Below are 22,859 nucleotides of genomic sequence, written 5' to 3' on the forward strand. Positions count from 1 at the left end.
TATTAAATTAGTTTGGATATGGATTTTTACAAAAACTCATTTAAGCCTAATGATATTTATCAATATGGGTTTAGGTTATTTGGATTAGTCTTTGACTATCTTAAAACACCAAACATTTCACATCTATCATATTAATAAGATGTGTGTTCGTAGAAAGGAGAGATGGTGGGCATTTCCTATGACAGAGACGGGATTGACCTTCAGATCTTTGAACACATCTATTATATTAAAACAGAAGCACTTTTAGTGCTTGTTTCCAAACACTCCCAAAATATTTTTTATAGTATTTTATTTTATATTTATATTTAATTTCCGAAAATTAATTATTAATTTAGATATTTTTAGGTTTCCTAAAATCTAGATCATCTTTAATTTAAATTTCAAATTATTAGAAATTTATGATAATTAAATTTAATTACAAAAATCTGCATTCAATTTAATTTAAATTCAAAAATTTCAAAAAAATTATAATTAAATTTTATAACGAAAATTTATATAATAATTTTAATATTTTAAAATTTCTTAAATACATGTTAAATTTAATTTAAAATTTAAAATTTAAATAATATTTTCATAAATATACATAGTAAATAAATATTTTATCGTAATTTATCATAATCAATTGGTTTAAAATATCAAATATTTTAGATTAACAAATATTTATATTATACAATAATATGATCGAGCTGATTAGAGTTATATATATATATATATATTTAAGGTCTATGAGTTAAATTATTAAAACATGTAAGATATTAAAATAATTTGAGACAATTAAACTAATTAGGTTAGCCAGTTTATATATACTAGCACAAATAGTAAATAAATATTTTATTATATTTTTTCATAATCAATTGATCTAAATATTCAATATTAGTAAATATTTATAGAGTTATACATTTATAATTATAGTATTATATGAGTTAGTTTTTCAAAATATGTAAGATATTAAAAAAGATTTAAGACAAATAAAGGGACAGGTTAGCAAATTCATAGATATATAGGTTTTTTATATGTAAATCTAAATTCACATAATAACAAAGTTTATAATTAACATTATATCAATGTATACTTAATTAACACATATTTTTATTCTAATATATAATTTTTATTGTTTAAAATTAAAACATGATAACAATTTTTTGATTTAAAAAATAAATAACAAAAATAAATTATATCTAAACAAAAAAATAAATGCAACATATATTAGAAATAAAAAATAAAAAATTCCTGTGCGGACGCACGAGATTAAAATCTAGTTTCGGTTAAGGCTCTCCACTTTCGAGTGGATCTAAAACAATTTTTGCAAAAAAAAAAGATTAAAAAATAATTATTAAATTACCAAATTTTACGATTAACCAAATTTTAAGTTAATTATTTAGTTTTATATAGATTTTGAAACTTTTTTTAGATGTTATTATTATTTTGTATAAAAATGTAATAACCGAATCTACTCCAAAGCCTAAAATCCAAATAAAATTAGATTTGAGTTTGTTTTCGTCAATTTGTTTACTTTTCAAACAAATTAAATAGTGAAATATGATCTAAGACCTAAGAAACTTAATCTAAATTTTATATAGACCAAATTTGATGTAATTTTTTCAATCTAAATAACCCCCCACCACCCCCCCCCAAAAAAAAACATAACCAAAATGTACTTTTCCAACCTCTAGCTTCGACAATCCAAAGTATAATTGCTTACATTTTTCTGAATAATACCAAATAAAGTACCATATTCATTTTGATTTTCTTAAAAAAATATTTAGAATCCCGACACCTATATTTAATCGGAAAAAACAGCAACTTATTTACGAAATATAAATAAATAAATAAATTTATCCCAACAATAGTTATTTTTACTATAGAATAAGATTTACAAATGTACGTGTAAATTATACTTTTTTATTATATCTATTTTACTAGAAATTTTCTTATATATAACAAAATTTCTTCTAGCAAAACTATTACACCAGAAAATCATCTAACATTTTTTTTCTCTCTCTCTCTTATATATCCTTTTCTTCCATGAGATTGAAGAATATTACTAAAAAAAAAATTTGTTGCACTCTAGAATATAACTAATGGAAAACAATAATTTTTCACCTCTTCTATTACATTCGTTATTAGTGTATTTGCTCATTTTTTTGCCTATAATTTCAGGTAACATGTTTACTAAGAAAAAAAGAATATTCTTTAATCGGAAATTCTCTTGAGATTTTTTATATGTTTTAGGTGAGTCAAAGTCACTACATCCAAAATATTGTGTTATATTGCTGTTGGGGATAAATTTGATCCTTCCTACGTGGATGAATTATGTGCTTATATGTGATGTTTATGGTTTTTTTGTAGGTACGACTTCTTGGACCAAATTAGGTTCTGTATTAGGCTTAAGCATATAGCATCTGACCTCCAATTCATTGGATTCGGGAGACCCGGCATGAAAGATTACCTGTTCCCGGGTTCTTCGTACCTGATAGCAAACACCACCCTGTCAGGAACAAAGAAGTCATGAACTGAGTGGTCAGAAGGATGAGAGGTTGTCTTCCTTATGTCTTAGACTTAAAAACTCAGTGATCTGGAAGAATCAGTATCTAAGAGAAAGTAACCCACACAGGTACCCGGAGAAAGACACCAGCTGGCGAAACAATCCTGATAGTCTGGTCCTAGTATCAAAGGATACATACCATATAGAAATATCTTCTTAAACGGGAAACACTATTCAAAGTTCCCTCCACTCGGCAATTAGAATATAAGTTTGACCAAGTTAATTGCCCATACTCTTAAAAACCCATAAAACAAGCATTCAATATTTAATGCTTACACGTGTTAGGTGATAGTGACCACTCGCGGGATGCAGAGATGGAGAATGGCTTAGAAAAGTCCATACCACGCTTGAACCGCCGAACTCAAGATGTACACTAAGAGCGAAATGGGATGCACCAAGAGTCGGCCTCACAGCTGGCAGAAGATGCCAAAGAAAGTTGGTGAGAAAATCCGAAGTGTTATGCAATCAACAAGATTTGAACCCAACCACACTGGTTCCTAAACCGACCCGTCGACCCGACATTCCAAAATCCAATCCGGTATACTAATTCAGGTCAGGTAAAATTATAGAAATACTTAACCCTTTTCAACGAGAAAAGTGCTCATTCTTTTTGCTTTCTTTGGCTTATGTTATTTCTCTAGATACTTGTAATTCAGAGGTCTAGCAGTCTTAAGTTCTGGTCATCACTCCAACCACTTTCTTACTTCTACTCTACAACGGTTCCTAAACAAAACTTACGCTTGTTTGGTCATCACTCCAACCATTTCCATCCCCAAAAATCTTACATTTCTTTTTTTTTTTTTCTACCTAAAAGAGTCCATCAAACTTACGCTTGTTTGGACTCGTTCCATCCTAAGAGCTCTTGGCCCACTTTCCTTTCCGTATTTTGATCTTTTTTTTTACCGTATTCTGTCTTGAGCGTCGAAGAGCTATTGGAAAACATCCCACCATCGTATTTTTCATTTAACTATAATGATGTACATTACTGTGGATGTTTAGACCCACAATTAAGAATAAACAGTGAAATATTATGATGATAAAATAAAGGGAGACAAGGATTTTTATTGATAGATCTAAGAACATAATGATTTACAATTCAGTGTCGCTAGCAAAGTCTAGAGATCATATAATATACTGTCATATAGCTTGATACAAAAAGGAGTTCTTAGATAGAAAAACAATGTGGATCCACTAAAATGGCTTCTTCCTTCTCGCTTCTCTTATTGAGTTTCGACTTTGATGAGCCTCTACTTTAGGCAGAACGTTGTCTACTTTAGGCAGAACGTTGTCGTAGTAATTTACGACACCAACAATAATCTCATCCCACTCTTACGATGATCAAAAATTCAAAATTGTTTATTCATAATTCTCTTCATTCAACTAACAAAAACCAATAAAAACAAATAATAACCACAAGAGAGAATAAAACCAAAGCAAAAAAAAAAAAAATTTTACAGAAAGAATACTTGTTAGCGTATTAAAAAAAATGAACAACAGTTTGTGGAAGTTATATCCAAACAGAAGAGCAAGGCTCTGAAGAATAATCGGGTTTCTAAGGGAAAAGAGCCCAATCGTACATAATTTTTAATATCAGTAGACTTATTGGAACGTTAGAGGGTTTAACGATTCCGTTCGGCGTAGTATTTTCAGAAAATGGCTTCGGCATAGTAAGGCTTTTTTTGGTAGTATTATCGAGACAAAGGTGAAAGAATCCAAGTCTCTTCGGTTTGTAAATTTCTCTTTTCCGGGTAGGAGTTTTGTCAGTAACTACGAATTTTCTGAGATGGAACACATCTGGGTGCTCTGAGATCCATCGATCTCTCTCCGCTACAAGTCTAGTCAGATGATCACCTGTTCTGTGCGGCTCCCTGGTATGTCGCAGGATATCGTAGTTTCTTTTGTGTATGCTCTGAAGACTAAAGATGAGAGAAACGCTTTGTGGGGAGAGATGTGTTGTGTTGCTCAGGATCCCCTCATTATTACTATTCCTTGGATTGTGTTGGGGGACTTTAATCAGTCTTTAGACCCTTCCGACACTTTGAACTCCAGCTCCTGAATCACCAGTGGTATGATTGATCTCCGGAATTGCATTTCCTCTTTGAGTCTATCTGATCTCACTTTTCGTGGCAACTACTTTACATGGTGGAACAAGCAGCTGGCCAGCCCCCTTGCAAAGAAGCTGGATCGTGCCCTCATTAATGATCATTGGTCGTTGGCTTTTCCGTTTTATTATGCCCACTTTGGGGAAAACCTTTTCTCCGACCATAGCCCATGCAATATATATCTTGGGAAGCCTCGCTTGACTGGGAACAGACCATTTAAAAATTTGAACTTTATGATAATGCATCAAGAGTTCATCCCTACAGTCTCTGTGGCATGGAGGGATTTTGAGTGTAATGGTACTTGATGTTTGTTCTTGTTAAGAAGCTCAAGGCGCTTAAAGGGATCTTAAAGGATTTCAACAAGCAGCATTTCTCAAACTTGGAACAAAGAGTGGCTGAGGCTCAGATTAAGCTTCAATAATGCCAATCTTCTCTTCTTTTGGATCCTTCCCCAGACACTGCTGCCAACGAGCAAGAGGCTGCAAGGATCTGGTCTGAACTTGCTGATCCTGAGGAATGATTTTTGAGGCAGCGATCTCGGGTAAACTGGGCCGAAAGTGGTGGCAGAAAAACCAGCTACTTCCATAGGCTCATGACTGCTCGTCGATCAGAAACCCAGATACACTACCTTCTGGATGACTATGGAAGAAGGATAGAAGACCCGCCTGATATTCAGTCTCATTGCATGGACTTTTACAAAGTTTTGCTCGCCTGTGACACTGTTCCTCTCTCTGACTCAGCTCGTGCCCAGATTCACTCCCTCTGTTGTACTCAATGCTCAAATCAGGCTATTTCTATTCTCTCGGCTCCAGTCACTGCTGCTGAAGTGAGATCTGAAGTTTTTGCCTCTCAACAAGGCTCTCGGACCCGATAGTTATCCGGAAGAATTTTTTCTTGCCAAATGGGTTTTTGTGGGTGAAGACTTCACGGTAGCGATTTTGGAGTTCTTCAATTCGGGGCAGCTGCTCAAACAAGTGAACTCCACTCTTATCTGCCTTATCCCGAAACATTCAGGGGCTGACAAGCTCAAAGACTTTAGACCCAGTTCTTGTTGCAACTCGGTCTATAATGTTATATCAAAGATCATTGCTCGACGACTTCAAGCTGTCCTTCTGGACATGATTTCTAACTCTCAAACCGCTTTTTTTAAAGGTCGTCTTCTAGTGGAAAATGTGCTGCTTGCAACTGAGATGGTCCAGGGGTTTAATCAGAAGAATACCTCTAGACGTGGCCTTCTGATGGTTGATCTCCGCAAAGCGTTCGTTTCCGTAAAATGAGATTTTATGTTGGAGGTCCTTCGTGGCAGCGGTTTTCCTGCAGTCTTTGTTACTTGGGTAGAGCAGTGCATCACTTCTACTAGCTTCTCAGTCTGTCTCAATGGAAGCATCAACAGTTATTTCAAGGCTCTAAAGGTCTTCGTCAGAGTGATTCCATGTCACCGTATCTATTTTTCTTAGCCATAGAAATTTTTACAAACCAGCTTGACTCAAAGTTTGAGGCTGGTCTCATTGGTTATCATCCAAAGGGAAGGAATCCGAAGATTTCTCATATTTCTTTTGTCGATGACTTGATGCTGTTCTGTGATGGTAAACCCAAATCTCTAACAGCTATTGTTGATACTTTGGACGAGTTTTCTGGTCTTTCTGGGTTGTGCACGAATAAGGAAAAGTCTGCACTCTTCACAGTGGGTTTGACCCATGCGGAAACCTTGGCATCATCTTCCATTGGCTTCCTCATTGGGACTTTCCCTGTCAAATACTCTGGACTTCCGTTGATGTACAGAAAGCTTCGCAAGTCCGAGTATGCTCCTCTTATTGATTTCATCTCTCGGAAATTTAGTAACTGGATGGTTAAAACGTTTTCCTTCGCCGGTTGCCTGCAACTCATATCTTCCGTCATTTATGGATCCATTAATATCTGTTTATCGGCTTTTCCCCTGCCTAAGAGTTGTATCAAAACATTGGAGAGACTTTGCAGTCGTTTTCTTTGGACTGGGGATCTGGATAACAGCGCTGGTGTCAAGGTATCTTGGAAGCATTGTTGCCTTCCAAAGAGGGAGGGTGGTTTAGGTCTAAGAAATTTATACACTTGAAACAAAGTCTTGAATCTGAAACATGGTTACTCTTTGTGAATGAAGGTTCTTTATGGATGGCCTGGAATAGAGAGCACAGATTGAAGCAGATTCTGGGCAGTAGAGGAGAAAGCTTCATCCTCATAGTTTTGGAATTCCCTTCTTAGATTGCGTCTTCTGGCAAAGCTCTTCTTGCGGTGTTCCCTTGGTAATGGTTTGAGCTGCAAATTCTGGTATGATTATTGGTGTTCTTTGGGGCCTCTTATTGATGTCACCGGTCCTCTTGTTCCAAGACAAATGGGTATCCCTCTGGGGAGTTCTGCTCATGATGCTACGCGCCGTGATGCTTGTAAACTTCCGGGTATTCGCACTCGCTCTCAGCACCTGCAAAGCATCCGTCGGGTTCTCCTGGAGACTCCTGCTCCGTCTCCTCAAAAAGGTGAGGATGTCTATCTTTGGCACCAGGGAAGTGGGGCAAAGGAGTCTTTTTGGCATCTGCAACTTGGGAAACTTTGAGGCCTTCTGCGCCTTTGGTGAGTTGGTGGAAGCTCGTATGGTTTAAGGGCTTTATCCCGAGACACGCTTTCAACTTCTGGATCGCGCAGCTCGATCGATTGCCAGTTCACGCTCGATTGATTAGTTGGGGGATCACTATGACAGCTCTTTGCGGCATCTGCAGCCTGTTCGATGAATCAAGGGACCATCTTCTCCTTCATTGCGAGTTCACGAAATTGGTGTGGTGCAAGATTTTCTCAAAGCTTGGCCTTCCTACAACCATTTTCCCATATTAGAATTCTCTGCTCTCTTGGATTTGTGCTGTTTCATCTAAGGACGTATCTATCCTAAAACGGCTTTGTTCCTAGGTGACCGTGTGTACTGCATCTGGCGTAAGAGGAATGCTAGGATCCATTCCAGAATCTCTTCGTCCCCGGACTCTGTCTTCAAAGTTATTGACCGCTGCATCTGCGACATCTTGTTTGCCAAGGGGAGGAAAAATCCTTCAACCTTGCTCTCCTTATAGCTAATTTGCTTAGTATGTTAGTGCTAATTATGTGATTCATTTGGGTTTTTTTTCTGTTATATTTTTGGGCCCAAATTAATCTTCTTGCTGCGTTGAAACATTGTATGAAACATTTCCAGTTTTTTTATATATATGATTCACATTTTATAAAAAAAAAAACAAATAAACATGGGACAATTTTGGCAAAAGAAAAAAAAAACAAGCATGGGACAAATTCAGTTAATTCACTATGAAGAAGAGGATTTTATTGAGTGGAACCCGACCAATTCCTTTAAGAAGAGGATTTTATTGAGTGGAACCCGACCAATTCCTTTAAGAAGAGGATTGTCCAAGAAAGTATGATAACTTTGTAAAAGTTTTATGACATTATAGAAACATCAAATCAAAAGTTACTATTTTTTTTGTTCCTAAGGATCATGCTATCATTTCACTCCTACCAATGTTTACAAGTCACAAACCCAAGAAAAACAACATACACTAAAATTTACCAACTGATCATCAAAGGACAAAGCTCTTATGCAATTTAACCAAGTCTGCAATTACAACAAGCATTAGATGTTCCTACGCTGTTTCGGTTATTCACTTCTGTTTCCTTAAAGACCTCTCTACTGTCTCGGTCACCTAATTGGCCATCATCGATGTGAGTTATTGCTTCGGTTGTTGACTGGGATTCTGGTTGAGCCGAAACTCCTCCTGTGTTAGAGTTCTCCATGGTAGAGACAAGCATTGGAGTTTGATGGGACAGGTCTAGAGAAGATTGTGGGATAAGAGAGAGACGGCAAAGAGGGCAAGTTGTGTGTGAAGTGAGCCAAAGATCAATACAGTCCATGTGAAAAGTGTGCCCACATGCTGGCATTTGTTGAAGCTTCTCATCTGCTTGGTAGTCCCCAAGACACACTGAACATCTGTATTCAAGTCAAAAGTCAAATCAGGTGATTCTTAATTCTAGTTTCTTATGTTTTGACTCTTCAAACAAACAAAAGCAGTTTGGTCAGTTTTCTTTATGAGCTAATAAGGCCAATAGTTAATCTGAAAATAAAGATATATATACTTCCAAATTACACAATCATATTCTTGTTATCAAACCACAAACTCATAAGAACTATTCTCAATCACTCAATTTGCAGACCAAAATTGCACCATTGAGGCTTGAGTGAGATCTTGATCTCGTTATGGTCCAATCCGAAAAAGAAAAAAAGATGAAATTTTTTCAGTCTAAAGTAGATAAGTAACGGTTACGAATTACTTTTGACCAGAAGACACATTATCCATTTCCCAATCAGAAGTTCGTAAGGGACAAGTAACTAATCAATCATCAAACAATGGATAGAATCATAGAACAAATAAATTAAAAACCAGAAAAAAAATTTCTCATCTTTCCCATTTTTTTACTTTGGCTGTCTTAAACTTCTGTCAATGAAAAATTTCCATGAGAGAATAATACTTTAAAATTATCTTAAGTCAAGGTCGTAAACTGAAAAAAACAATTAATTCTCAGTTAACAAAACATAAAAAAACAAAGAATATGTGAACTCACAGTGAATCATTGATTGAGAAACTCTCTTTGAAGATGACAATGGGAAGCATCTCTCTTAATTCTTTGCTTAGTCCTAATTCAACCTGTTCATATTTGATCCGACAAAATCGTTACAGAACTATACTCAACAAATAATGTAACAAAAAAATGTCTTTTTTTTAATAATTTTTTTTCTTTTTATTAAAAATGATTTATTAAGCCCACAACATCAAAGCAAGAAGAAAAACCCATCAAAGCATAAAGAAGAAGGAGAAGGTACATAAAACCCACAAAATCAACAAAAACATTATAGCCTATTTAAAATGCATGTAGTTGAAAATTTTTTAATAACTCATCAAAGCAAAGATTAACAAAAAGGAGGATTATGTTATTACCATGGAGAGATTATTGTTGGTGGAGACGAAGTTGCCACCACGCATTCGGAGAGAAGACCAATCGACGCTGCTGTTTCGTCGCCGAAGGTAAATGACGTAGAAGACGAAGAGGACGATGAATGTGAAGCAAATGGGAATGGAGAAGATGAAAGCTTGGTAAAGTTTAAGTTTTTGCACGGCTTCAATCGAGTTAGTGTCATTGGTCGGTGGAATGTAAGTTTCTGGGATTGGGTTTTGATTTGGGTCACTGTAAGACATCTCAAGATTCAAGTAATAGATAAAACCCACAACAACAACTAAAGAGAAGTCTTTTTGGTTTGTCTGAGAAAGTGAAGAACCAAGAATAAGAAAGAGAATCTCACGATTTGGAATCGGAGGGTGAAACAATAGTGATAAGATTGTGAAAGAGAGAGAGAGAGACAGAGAGAAAGAAAGAGAGGTGGAAAAGTTTCAGGTGAAGTGTATTCAGGTGTCAGTAAAAGCCATCTGTTATGTGTTAGCTATTTATTTCTTTAAAGGGAAACATGTCAGAGAACAAATGCGATATTTAATATTATTAAAATTAAATTACGAAATAGGATAGCAACAAAATCTGAGATATTATGGTTAATAAACGTTAGAAGGAAATTATTTGTTTCTTGGATAACTAATTTAGAGTTTATAGAATGCAATAAACAGTAACACTATTGAAAACAAGACACACACATGTTCCGTTCTTTTTGTTTTTATTTGATTTTTCCTTTCCCTAACACTATTTTTTTGGCTTTATATTGTTTGTTTTGGTAAGAATAACATCATCTCGCTGGAATTATCTCTAATTTAAGTAAAATAAATAGATTACTAATTTTCATTTATTTCGTTTTAAAAGTTGACGAGTTCTTGAACCATGTGAGTCCTGTAATTTAGAATTTTTTTAGTAAATTAACGATAAATAAATAAACAAATAGAACTAAGAAAAATATGCCCATTTTAGTGAATAAATAACAAAATAACAGTATCATTAATTAGAGTCATTAATTGCTGCAAACTACAAGAAGGCAATGTAATCTTTCAAGTATACCTTTCAGTTTGATAATTGAGATTAACGAGTTTCTTATATGCTTTTTTTGATGGAATGTACTGGCAGATCTAGCCAATTTTTTTTCAGTTTTAGTTTATTTACAATGTATTCTGAGCAAATTTTATAGGGGTTATTAATCTAAATTTCAACATTTCAACTATTTTCCCTTCCTAAAATACAAGTATATATAATTTTTTAGAAATTCACATGGGTCAATTGATCCCTCCTCATTACAAGCTGCCTACGACGTACACGTACCTAATACCTCAAAAATAATTTTTTTTAACAATATTTATCTTAAATGAAATGTAAGTTGTTAATATTCTCAGTTAAAATATTAAAAATTAGCTGATTCAAAGGTGCAGATATATTTTTTTTTTTAAAAATCCGTCAATTAGAGTAATTAGCTATGCTTTTTTTTATATGCACAATGAAACTATGCATTGGATGACATTTTTAGTTTACCATCGCTACTTTACTATCGAAGACATTTTTGTCACGTAATTTTTGTTAGTAACAAATCTGGTATATCAAATACATAGCAGTAGCATGAGTAAACAGTAATACACAAGATAATGACTTTGATACGCCTAATTTGGTAGATTTCTTACTGTTTTTTTTTTCAAAACACCGAAGAAAATCTCTCTCTCTATTTGATATGCCTATTTACTCTGCTAAATTAGCAATCGGACTTTAAAGGCTTGTAGCTCCTTTTAAGAGTTCTTTTTGTCGACACTTATTTTTGTCTAGTTTACATGAAGGCTGTGAAATCCAAAACAAAAATCCTTTTCACATTCGGTTAATGCGATTAAACTTCATTGCACTCTGGTATATAATATGATAATGTCACTAACACTCGAAACAAACAAAATCATACGTCGACGGTAGATATATCTGAACTTGTAATTTCTTAATGTCAATTTGTTTCATTCTATAAACATATATATATATATATATAAATATATAGTTATGGATGATGAACACATCAGCTTTGATCGTTCACATAGACGCGGAGATCCGCAGATCTGCCTTCTCGCTCTGCTTATTAGTCTTGTCAACGTACCTTGTTGGTACGAACCAAGAGACATTTTCGAATCTTTCTTTTTGACATCATCATTGTCAACTCTAAAGTCAACTGTTATTTTTTTGGTACTAAGTAAGTTAGAAATGTTCTATAACCAATCTTACTCTGAGTTAGATACTCTCTCCATCACAATAATGATCCTAATGTTCGGTTTCTTCAGTTGCATAAACACAAGTTTCTTTTGATAGTAAAAGTTGGGATATAGTCTATTAAACTTGACCACAATCCAAAATCAAAAACCCACAAAAATAAACTTAACGGTTGTGTGAGCTGCCAAATCTGTGCGTTTAAATGTAACCGCCATCATTTTCGGTTACTGACATTCTCATAAGAGGTTTTTAAACAAGAGTGTGAGGACTTGACAGTGCAAGCGTGTATATACCCTATACATTAGTCTACAATTCAAGGGCTTCGTGTTGATAACAGAGCAGTGAGATTTCTAACACCAGTTACATTTTAAGCGACTCTTGGCTTTGGGTTAAGCTCTGTCTCCGCATTTGTAGGTGTTGAAGCAACGGTACTGAACTTGCGGACCAAGATTTTGAAACATGGCAGCAACACAACGTATAGCCCAATGAAGAAAAACGGTGTTGCTACAAGCCACCCTAGTAACTGCAATAAACCAATAAACCATATGAGTCAAGATAAAAAGACTTAGAATAACCAACGCCAACAAGTGGTTTTAACATCCCTAGTATGGTCAAGAGATACGAGTCTCATTCTTAGCTACTTACTGCATTTCCAATGCTTAAAAAGACTTCTTGAGAGGCTTGTCCAGTGAAAACCTTCTTTAAGGCATCTGATGTCAAAGGAAAATGAGGTCCACCGGTTACTTTTTCACCGAGTCGTAGGAAAGGCACCACGAGACTTCATTGTTGAAAGAAACGAAAGGGAAAAATCAAAATCCAAGTCAGGAAGAGAACTGATGATAAAAAACCAATTTGTCTCTTAATGATGTGTAAATAAGCATAAGGGTTTACGCTAATTCTACTGGAGTGGCAATGATATTAGCCAACATCACGGTTGGAGCATGACAAGCAGATCCAAGCAAGGCAAAAGCTACTCCACATAGAAACACAGGAACACCTGTTTAACAAAACCAAGAACCATTCCTAAATAAGATACATTGCAATCTCAAAACATAACCAAAGTGAGAAAATGGAGAAGAGACACGCACCGCATATCGGAAATACTCCCAATGTAATGCCAAGTGCGGCGGAGAAAGCAAGCTGCTTTGGCTCAGTACCTCTAAAGGAATTTGAAAAGTAAAACAAAATTAAACTCAAATTACAACATCAGCATTTCTGAAACAATAGAGAGCGAGAAAGAGATGCCTAAAGGAACATTTAGGAGCTACATTAAGACAGAAGGATAAAGATTCTGCCTTTACTGTCTGTATAGTCTCTCTAGTGTTCCAAATTGAGAAACCAACAAAGGTCTCAGCTTTGAAGACCAACGATCAAACAAATAGCAAATGAGATCTATCGAATTCAATCTCTCTCCGGTATCGAGAGCCAGAACTAAACAAGTAACCCTAATTTCAGATCCATAAGCAGATACGATCAAAGTATGATACAAAACGCGTAGAGAAAGGAGACGAACCTACGCAAGATCTGGAGAAGAGGATCGGTGATTTTCTTATTGAACCATGCTTTCAATCTACCTTTTGATAAACCCATCACGATTTCTACAAAATCTGAACGATATATTTTTCACCGAGAGAAAGAGTTAACAGATTCAGAGATGAACGTCGAATCGGCTTTCCTCTTGATATTTTTTTTTTTTTCCGTTGGGCGTCGAGAACCAGTTGAAGATGGATATTCCGGAGCGAGTTCGGGTAATCGGGTCAAATAATGAATTTTAAATCAGGCCTAGGCCCAATAATGTAATTTATCCAAATTTTATAGACCCAGTACCTCTTGTTAGAGCATGTTCATAAGAATGGTCAATTTAAACAACCCAACCCAATTCAATTCAACCCAATCCAAAGGACTTCAATTAGTTTGGATATCCATTTCTGTAAAAACTTTTTTTTTTTTTTTGGTTCTAAAACTGTAAAAACTTATTTAAATCTTCAAATTTATACTAATTTGGGTTTGGATTATTTGGATTGGTTTTTAGATAACTAAAAAAACCAGATAAAACCTAGCTAATTTTGTTTTTGCATATACTATTTATATAACATATACATTAATAAACATAAATATTAAACTACCAAACCTTTAAAATTAATAATTTACTATAAAATTTAAACATATATGTAACATAACCAATTTATTTTCAATGTTATTATAAATTTTTATAAATGTAATAACCGAACCTAATACAATATCTAAAAAACCCAAATAAAATTAAACTCAAGTGACAAAAAAAAAAAATTTAAACTCAAGTTTATCTTGGTTAAATTATTTACGATTCAAACTACTTAAACCTCATCCAAAACCTAAAAACTTGATCCAAATTTTATGTAGATTAAATTTGGTCAAAAGATTTTCAAACCCAAAACTTGGATTGTCCACCCTTACATATACAATGTACAAGTGCCAAACTTATTAGAGTTAGGTTAGGGTCACTATGGTTTTGAATTTTCTGATCTGAGATGCTGGTTTTAAAATTTTCAAGATTTTCACGGAGATTTCAAAAACTAATTTAAAATCCTGCCCATGACAGGCTCGAGAATGAAGATGGATTGAGTTCAATTTGCATTTTATATAAAAAAAAAACAAATAGTACAGTATGAATCAGGTAAAACCGCAATAAACTCCCAATAATCAAATATTATTACACACAAATTTTTATATTTTAATATTAATAGTTATTTTAACATTTAGGAATAGGTATGTCACAAGCCTCTAAGATTTTTTTAGCAGCTCCAGATGTAATATACTGACTAAACGATGGGTCTTTACTGTAGCCACATAGACAAGACTGTTGTTCTTTCAATTTTCCACAGCATTCCGTCGACGGTTGACTTCCGGTTTTTGCTGCTGGCATGCATATTAGAAGCTCCTTCGGGTTGCATGTCACTTTCTCATCTTCCATGACTGCTTTGGTTGGAGTCAAAGATGACACAGCGATTATCACAAATGCGATGCATACTACAGTTGCGAACTTCATTTTATAACCTTAGCGATTAGTTGTTTAATTTATTCTTTATTTTTTTCTTTTGCAAAATGTTTGAGATGTTGATTTTTAGGTGTTGGTGACCAACCTATTATATAGATAGATGGAGAGTGAAAAGGTGTTTGTAATAAGGCAAGTGAACATTTTAGGTAGTGTAATTTATCGTTTGAATTAATATTTAATGCATTTCATATCTATGTGACACATTATTTTGACTATTTATAAGATATTGACATATGCATACAGTTACTAGATTGCCAGTTCTTAAAAAAGTCAAAATTCGAAAATGTCATATAAGGTGAAACTATTTAATTGAGGACAGGGTAACAATATTTTTATATAATAAAACAAAAACCATATAATATGTATAAGAACACTAAAGTTTGTCTTACTTTATCCTTTTTTCCTTCTTTGTTGAAAAAGGTGAATTAGTTTAATAACTAAATGATGAGATTAAGTTAAAATTTGCTAAATAATGAATATATAATATGTTTTTTAGTTATTGAACTAATTTACCTTTTTTCTTCCAATGAAAATAAAATTCAGTTTTACTTTGCATCAACTTCTAAAATCCTAAACCCAAAAACCCAGAGAAAATTTATAAAAAACTTCTTAAAAGGAGCAAAATATTCTCCCTTACCCATTCTATTATCTCAAACTCTTTTTCATTTAATAAAATATGATATCTCCATCTTACCCTTATAATTTGAATATGTAGATAATAATAAAAAAGAAATCCGGCTAATGAAAATAAAAGGAATATCAGCCAATCAGAATCCCTCATTGATACTGCCAAAATAGCGCTAAAATTCAGTCAATCAGAAGCTTTGGTTATCAAACCATATTTTTATTTAATTCGCGAAAGAACTTGAGCGGATTCGAGGTCGCTCTTCTCTCTACTCTTTACTTGCAATTGATAGGTAAGAGTTTTCAAGGCTCTTTGGATTATCAATCCCTCTATAGTTGCAGCATAGAAAGTATCAATCCATAATGGGTAAGATTAGGCACTAGTTCATGCAGGTTTCCACTTAATTCAAGCAAGAAAGATAGTTTTTGGTTTCAAACAAGTAAACAAGCAAACTAAACTAGATTAAGACAAGACTAAATAGATAAACAAAGCAAACAAAGATAAGATGATGATGAAAGTAATATGATGAGACAAAGGCCTTAGACAGGATATTGGATTAGGGTGCATCAATGCTAAACTAGGGAACTAATGAACAACAATCACAGAAAACGATTCAACTTAGAACTCAGCATTAGATTAATCCTCTCATGAAGGTATTAACCTCTACACTAATCCACTTTCAAACCAAATTCCCATTTGTGGAATATGAATCAATGAGCATTAAGGGACAGTTCTAATATGTCATTTATGAGCAAAACAATCATTTTCATGGTCTTGATGCATAAACCTCTAACATAGCTTGGTTCAGGCATTTTCATCAAATACTTTTGGTGTGTGAAATGCCTATGATCTAGACCCAAGCTATTATCAAGGATCTAGCATTAAGAACAGCTACTTAGAGAATGGAACATGCATGATCTAACCCCTAAACTCCCTAATCTGACATCTTTGCACCATAATCTACCTATCTAAGACCTTATGAAAAGACTACTCACTAATCATGATGAACACACCATTTCCTTTGCAAGAGGTGATGTTAATCATGTTTAGAAGTTTTAAATGATGAAAATAAATGGTAAGAACAGCCTCCAATGATTAAAAACGAGATATCCCTTAAGAAAGAACCAAGTTTTACACAAAAAAGGCAAGCAAACTAAAGAGAGAATGGATGATTCTTAGGGTTTTTTCCAAAAAAACTATTTATACTAAGTGAATCAAACCGGGTCAATCCGAAACAAACCGGGTACTAATCCGGTCTTAAAATGGGTTGCTGGGTGACTACCTCGGCTTGGGACAGGTCCTTGTCAAGGTATTTAGGTCGAGGGTGTGGTGAATCTTAGCTGATGCATAAAGAACACATCTTGAATCTTGCATGATCTTTGTGCTTTGATCTTTCTTGAATCTGGAAACCCTGGAGTAAGTTTTTTGTGAGTTTGAGCACGTGACAAGGTACCTTGGGGTGTGGTATGGCGAGGTCTTTGATCGAGGTAGCTGGCATTTCATTCGGTGAAAAGGAGCCTCGGCCTCACATACCAAGGTGTTCTAGCCGAGGCTAGTTTTGACACTTAGTCGTTTAGGGCTTTGTATCTTCAAGAAAGGAAGCCTCGGTGTGGATCTGGGCGAGGTAAATGGTCGAGGGGTTGCCCAATTGCTTTGTGAAATGATCCTTGGTGTGACTGTACCGAGGCTCCTATGTCGAGGTGAAGGAACACACTTAGACAATTCCCAGATCAATCCCCATAGATGCTTAAGCTGATACTTAGTCGTTTCAGGATCAGTTTGGTGAGCAAAAGTACCTCGGTGTTGTATGACCGAGGGGTTAGCCCGAAGTTTAGGCCAAAATCTTTGCAAATAGGCCTCGGTATCATGAAAAGTCGAGGTGATCACACAGAGGCTCAACACAACACTTAGCACACAGGCACATCCCTTGAAACCTGAATTGACCTGCTTCTCTTCTGTTCCATATAACTTTCAGCTCACAACTCCAAATGAGACAAGACTAAATCCTCAAGAAATATGACTCAACCAGAATAACTTTAGCGAAGACTTCGATTTCATCTGGGGAGAGCAAAGGTTCCCGGATGGGTCATCTTTGAAGTGCAATGCACCGGTCCGAATTGGCTTCTTCGACATATCCTTCTTCTGATTGCAATATCTCCAAGCTTACAGCTCTAAATCTCCTGATTTTCAAGCGTTATGGAAACTAGATCCACTGCTATGAAACCTTCATGAAGACTCCGGAAGCTATATCAGCCAGGAAGGCTTTCCGGTAATGGCGTCTTTGAGGCGTATCGGGTTTCTCCAGAATAAATGCAAGACAAGATCGTCTTCCCATGGCCATATCTTTCAGCTCACTGATCCAAATTCATTGATTCTAACTGTTCTGGAACCTTGACTCAATTATCTTGATCTTTTCTAAAGATCCCAGAAGCTGAATCGGTTGGGAAGGCCTTCTGGTAACGCAATCTGTGAAATATATCTGCACTGGAGAGTTTTGGCCAAGAAACTTAAGCAGCCGGTACGTGTTTGGCCGAGAGATCCTGTCCGTGGTATGGAATTTAGCCAAGAAACGTCGACCAGCGGTACAGTGTTTTGCCGAGAGATCCCAAAATCATTTTTTCACCATTTTTGATCATTTTAGCACCATTTCTTCACCTGGTTCACTTTCTCCACTCCAAATAACCTCCAAATGAACCTGTTTAACACTTCAAACCATGCAAACCTCTTTTGGACCTAATGCAAGCTCCTAATGCAATACTTCATCGTTTGGTCCTTAAAAAATGATAAAAAATATAACTTAGAAAATACTTAAACAGCGAGACAACATTTCATATGCTCGTCTTCTTCGTCAAAGTGAAGAAACAGAGCGATCAAGAGTTTAGAAACCCTAAACATCGAGTTCAGTGTTTAGGTGGTGTAAGCTTTTGGTTATCATCACTTACAGGTTGGAGACATGAGGTAAACTTTCAAATAGTGATTTTTTTTTTCTTTCTATTGTTGGATCGATTAGGGTTTAGATGGCTTGCGTGATAATGTTTTCTAGTTTGTGGCTTCGATTAGATCGGTTTAGGGTTTTACGCACTGTAGATACGTTATTTTTTCTCAGTCAGTATCTTAGTTGACTTTGACCAGGGCTATATATGATGTTCGATTCTTACTTTGTTCTAACTCTGTTGTTTTAGTGAGAACGAGGATGTGTTTCAAGTTTATCACAATGGAAAGTTTGAGATTTCGATTGAAAACGGAACAGCATATGTCGGAGGAGAAGTCCACACATTCCCAAATCCCACAATCATGTAACAGTTAATACTCTCATGTAATCCTTTCTGCATTGAAGCTTTGAAAGCTTCAATTTCAAAGCTTCAATTTCACGACAACCAAATACGACATCGTTAATTATGTGGCATCCACGTAAGCGTCTTCTGACGGAGAGTTAACAGAGTTAGGTCGGAAATTGTTTTTAGCACAAAAAGAAAAGGTTAAGGTTGAAATTCAAACTAAAACAACGTTTAGGGATGAAATTCAAATGTTAACATAGATTAAGTATGTTAAAGCACTGCACATAAGTTTAGGTATACATTTAACATTTTCGGAAAGTTCGAGCCTGAAAAAACCAATTTTCCGTATATATTTACTAGATTGCCGATAATTAAAAAAATCATAATTTGCAAACAATGTCTTATAAGGTGAAACTATTTAATTGAAGACAGAGTGAAAATATTTGTATATAATAATAAAACAATTTCTTTTGGATTTCTACAATATCAAATTTATAGAGATTTGATTTGAAAATTATTTACAATCTTTCATATTGTTTAATTATAAATAAAAAGATTTGGAAAGTAAAATAGAAAAGAAAGAATATATAGGTAATTATTATGAGATTTTCATCAAATTAGATTCAAAACACTCAATATTTTGTACATAAAAGATTAATTATATGAAATTTTAGTATAATGATATACATATATATGATTTTTTTTAATCATCTAATGATATATAGATAATCAAATGTGAAACATAAAATTTGTATAAGAGCACTAAAATTTGCTTACTTTACGTGAATTAGTTCAATAACTAAATGATGAGATTAAATTAAAATTTTCTAAATAATGAAATTACATTAAAATTTGCTAAATGATGAGTCTGAAAATAAAATTTTGGTGTAGATATTGAGCTTTTTCTTTTTGTCAACTTCGTAGATTACAGCAAAACTTATACATTACAAGGCCAATTATAATCCAAACCATAAGAGATACTTCCTCCGTTTCACAAAGAGTGTCATTCTGATATTTTTCACACTTATTAAGAAAACTATTAAAAATACTATTTTGCCCTTTATTAATGTATTAAATAATTTTTTTCTCTAATTAATACATTAAATCAATATGGTCAAAACTGGAATATTGTTTAAAATTCTGCATTGAAAATATAAAACGACACTCTTTGTGAAACAAAAATAAAACCTTAAAACGACACTTTTTGTGAAACAGAGGGAGTATAGATTATAATTTTAAAACATGTGTTTAACAGTGGAAGTCTTAGGAAGGATGTCGATCGACTTGACGCCGACGATGTCGACGTTCAAAGCTTCACCAGAAAACCGAAATCTGAAGAGTTCGACCTGATAAACTCATCAAAACCGATATTCTTTTGCCGTTTTTACTCCTCTTTGATGGTTCGGTGAATAATTGTGATCGGAAAATTTGCTTCTTCATAAATCATCATTGCTGATCATCTTTGACTCAACACCCATCCCTTTGCCGTTAGGCGTATGATAGGGACTCTGTGAAGATTGTCTTTGAGAGAGGATGATGCCAGAGATTGAAGAAGAAGATTCCGACACATATCGCCAGAACTAAAATGCCGCATCACCTATAAGAAGACCAAAACACAGGAAGAATTAGGACAAAACATATCCAAACTTGTCGAAAATTTATTACCGGATTAAGTCAGAGATTATTATCTGTTTAAAACGGAATAGAGGCTCCGATATTGATTGGAATAGAGCACATAAGAGAGGGAGAAAAAGTGCTCTCTCTCTTTCTGAATGATAGAGATGAGTGAAGAGAGAGAACAGAAAAACTCCTTAGAGCATGAACATCGGTCGTCTCTATGGCGTCTCTTGTTATTAAAAAACAATTTTTTTACGAAAACGCGTCTCTCAAATTTGTCCAACGTCGCTTAAAATGAAACTGTTGGAGACGGTATTGAGAGACACGTGCTTCGTTGTGATTGGCAAATGAATTTGGGGAAAATTTTTTTTTTCTTTCCCTTCCTCTTTTCCCCGACACACTTCTCCTCGTATTCTCCGTAAAATACTTCGACGATCTTTTGGTGGCGATGACGAGCTTTTGGTGGCAAATCTCTGCGACTTCGTCGACATCGTTCGGAGGCCAACACCAGAGGATCGAGACGCGGAGATAAGCCATCTTCTTTTCCCTCCTGTCTTCATTTTTTTTTTTTTGCGAAATCAATCCGTTTTGATTGATCTGTTCGGGTTTTCGATTCTATCTTCATCTGTTCGGGTTTTCGATTCTTCTTCTGAATTGGTTAGGGATCAAATTATATGATTATTTGATTTATGGGTTTCAATCGGTTTGATAATTTAGGGTTTTCGATTTTAGGATCGAAACAGTTTGATTATTTGATGTGAGGTTATTTGATTCGTGGTTTCGATTAGTGGGTTTGGTATAGGGTATAATATAGGGTTCTGATCGATGGTATTGCATTCATCTCTTATGAATTGAATTGTTTGTTGTATATACCATTTTCTTACTTCAATCGGTGATGTAGAAATATGGTGTTGTGTTTGTGTAAGTGACAATAAGACAATGTTTGAGATTGGGATTATTTTATTTGATTCAGATTGGTTGTTTGTTTGTTAACCTTCTCTGATTTAGGATATGCATCAATCGGGTACATTATTTGAAACTAAACTTGGTTTTTGATTTTCTTTCAATGCAGCTTAAAGGCTATACATCTAAATTGGCGAGACAGGTGAAGCAATCTTTGAGCATTAAAGCAGAAGACAGAAGTAATTCCTGGTAAGCAATCTTCAAACCTTATTAATAGGCTTTAGCATAAAAATGTAGCTTTGTAGTTGGTAATGTAATAAAGGCTTGTTCATTTTAGGGAGATTTGTAGTTGGTAATAATATTAATGGCTGGATTTAGTTAGGCTTGAATGTTTCTCATCGATGGTAGTTGAAGTTTTAAGGTTTAAGTTTGAGGTCTTGATTGCTTTAATGTTTAAGTTTGAGGTCTTGATTGCTTTAATGTTTAGAGACCTTTATGTCTCATCGATGGTAGTTGGTGTTTATTGCTTTTAACGTTAGAGAGTTTTCTGACTTTGTTGTTTGCTTTCAATGCCTTCTTTCCATTTTTCTGGTTTTTAAAACCCGATCCTTCTTCTGCTTTTTAACAGCTACTCTGCTCCTCTTTTAATTCCTGTTTTCTACCTTTCTTCACAACCTCTTCATTCCTTTTGCCTACCTTTCTTCACAACCTTTTCATTCCTTTTTCCTACCTTTCTTCACAACCTTTTCATTTCTTCACTAACATTTTCATGTCTTCGGCATATCCATATGCTCAACCCACTAACTTTGTGGACTCCACAATATGATCGTAGAAGATGAAAAAGATGGATACGCACTCTCAAATGTTTCAGAATTCCATCACGGAGAAGGAAGCGGAAGTGCAACTGTAGATCTCGCATATGAAACAGATACTTCAAATCTTGAGAATAGTATGTTTGCTAGAACAAAACTTTGTGATAGACGACAACATGAGAAACTGAAAGTCGATTTAATGGAGAATATCTGGCAAAAATTTGGACATTACTAAAATGTCAACTGAAGTTTGTAACAAAATTTATGTTTTAATTCTTTTTATGTTCTTCTCTTAATATTTGTAATGAAATAATTATCTTTTTTTGAGTTAAATGTTTTTTTTTAAAAACAATTCCAAAGGATCTCTGCAATATTTAATCAAAAATAATAGATTTCTTATATAGGTATTCAGCTAACATATATTATTAAAATACTACTGAGTCTCTGCAATGTTCATGGTCTTAGATATTGAGCTAATTTTTTTTTTTTCCGGCAAAGTAAAACTTTCATTATTAAGTAATTGTAGAACATACATAGTCTCTATGTAACAAAGGGGTGAGCCATATTGAGCTAATTAACCCTTTTTTTACAACTAAAATAAAACTCGGTTTTACTTTTCATTATTTCCAAAATCCTAAACCGGAAAACCTATTCTAGAAAACCGAAATGCCTACCCTTAATCCCTATAATTCCCCTTTGGTCTC

The 22,859-nt window shown here is 34.6% G+C and overlaps 3 protein-coding genes and 1 non-coding gene across 4 annotated transcripts; 1 reads left to right on the forward strand and 3 right to left on the reverse strand.

Annotated features, from left to right (window-relative positions):
* Window positions 1–143: 143 nt before the first annotated feature.
* LOC112085915 lies at window positions 144–280 on the forward strand. Its single transcript, XR_002899193.1, has one exon. It is a non-coding gene; the product is annotated as a U6atac minor spliceosomal RNA (small nuclear RNA).
* A 7,875-nt stretch (window positions 281–8,155) lies between these two features.
* On the reverse strand, window positions 8,156–10,084 carry LOC18015232 (RING-H2 finger protein ATL7). Its single transcript, XM_006397030.2, has 3 exons — window positions 9,651–10,084; window positions 9,277–9,359; window positions 8,156–8,644 (listed from the first exon to the last, which is right to left on the reverse strand). Exons 1-3 carry the CDS (start codon window positions 9,906–9,908, stop codon window positions 8,263–8,265), a joined length of 723 nt encoding a protein of 240 aa, XP_006397093.1. The 5' UTR covers window positions 9,909–10,084; the 3' UTR covers window positions 8,156–8,262.
* Window positions 10,085–12,024: 1,940 nt separating this feature from the next.
* On the reverse strand, window positions 12,025–13,585 carry LOC18015233. The gene is made up of 5 exons (XM_006397031.2): window positions 13,397–13,585; window positions 12,972–13,042; window positions 12,775–12,880; window positions 12,529–12,661; window positions 12,025–12,406 (listed from the first exon to the last, which is right to left on the reverse strand). Exons 1-5 carry the CDS (start codon window positions 13,471–13,473, stop codon window positions 12,251–12,253), a joined length of 543 nt encoding a protein of 180 aa, XP_006397094.1. The 5' UTR covers window positions 13,474–13,585; the 3' UTR covers window positions 12,025–12,250.
* Window positions 13,586–14,549: 964 nt separating this feature from the next.
* Window positions 14,550–14,957, reverse strand: LOC18015209 (non-specific lipid-transfer protein 2). Its single transcript, XM_006397032.2, has one exon. It carries the CDS (start codon window positions 14,909–14,911, stop codon window positions 14,615–14,617), a length of 297 nt encoding a protein of 98 aa, XP_006397095.1. The 5' UTR covers window positions 14,912–14,957; the 3' UTR covers window positions 14,550–14,614.
* Between the last annotated feature and the right edge of the window lie 7,902 nt (window positions 14,958–22,859).

Source organism: Eutrema salsugineum, unplaced genomic scaffold (assembly GCF_000478725.1).
Source record: "Eutrema salsugineum unplaced genomic scaffold, Eutsalg1_0 scaffold_3, whole genome shotgun sequence".
NCBI classification, from domain to species: Eukaryota; Viridiplantae; Streptophyta; class Magnoliopsida; order Brassicales; family Brassicaceae; genus Eutrema; species Eutrema salsugineum.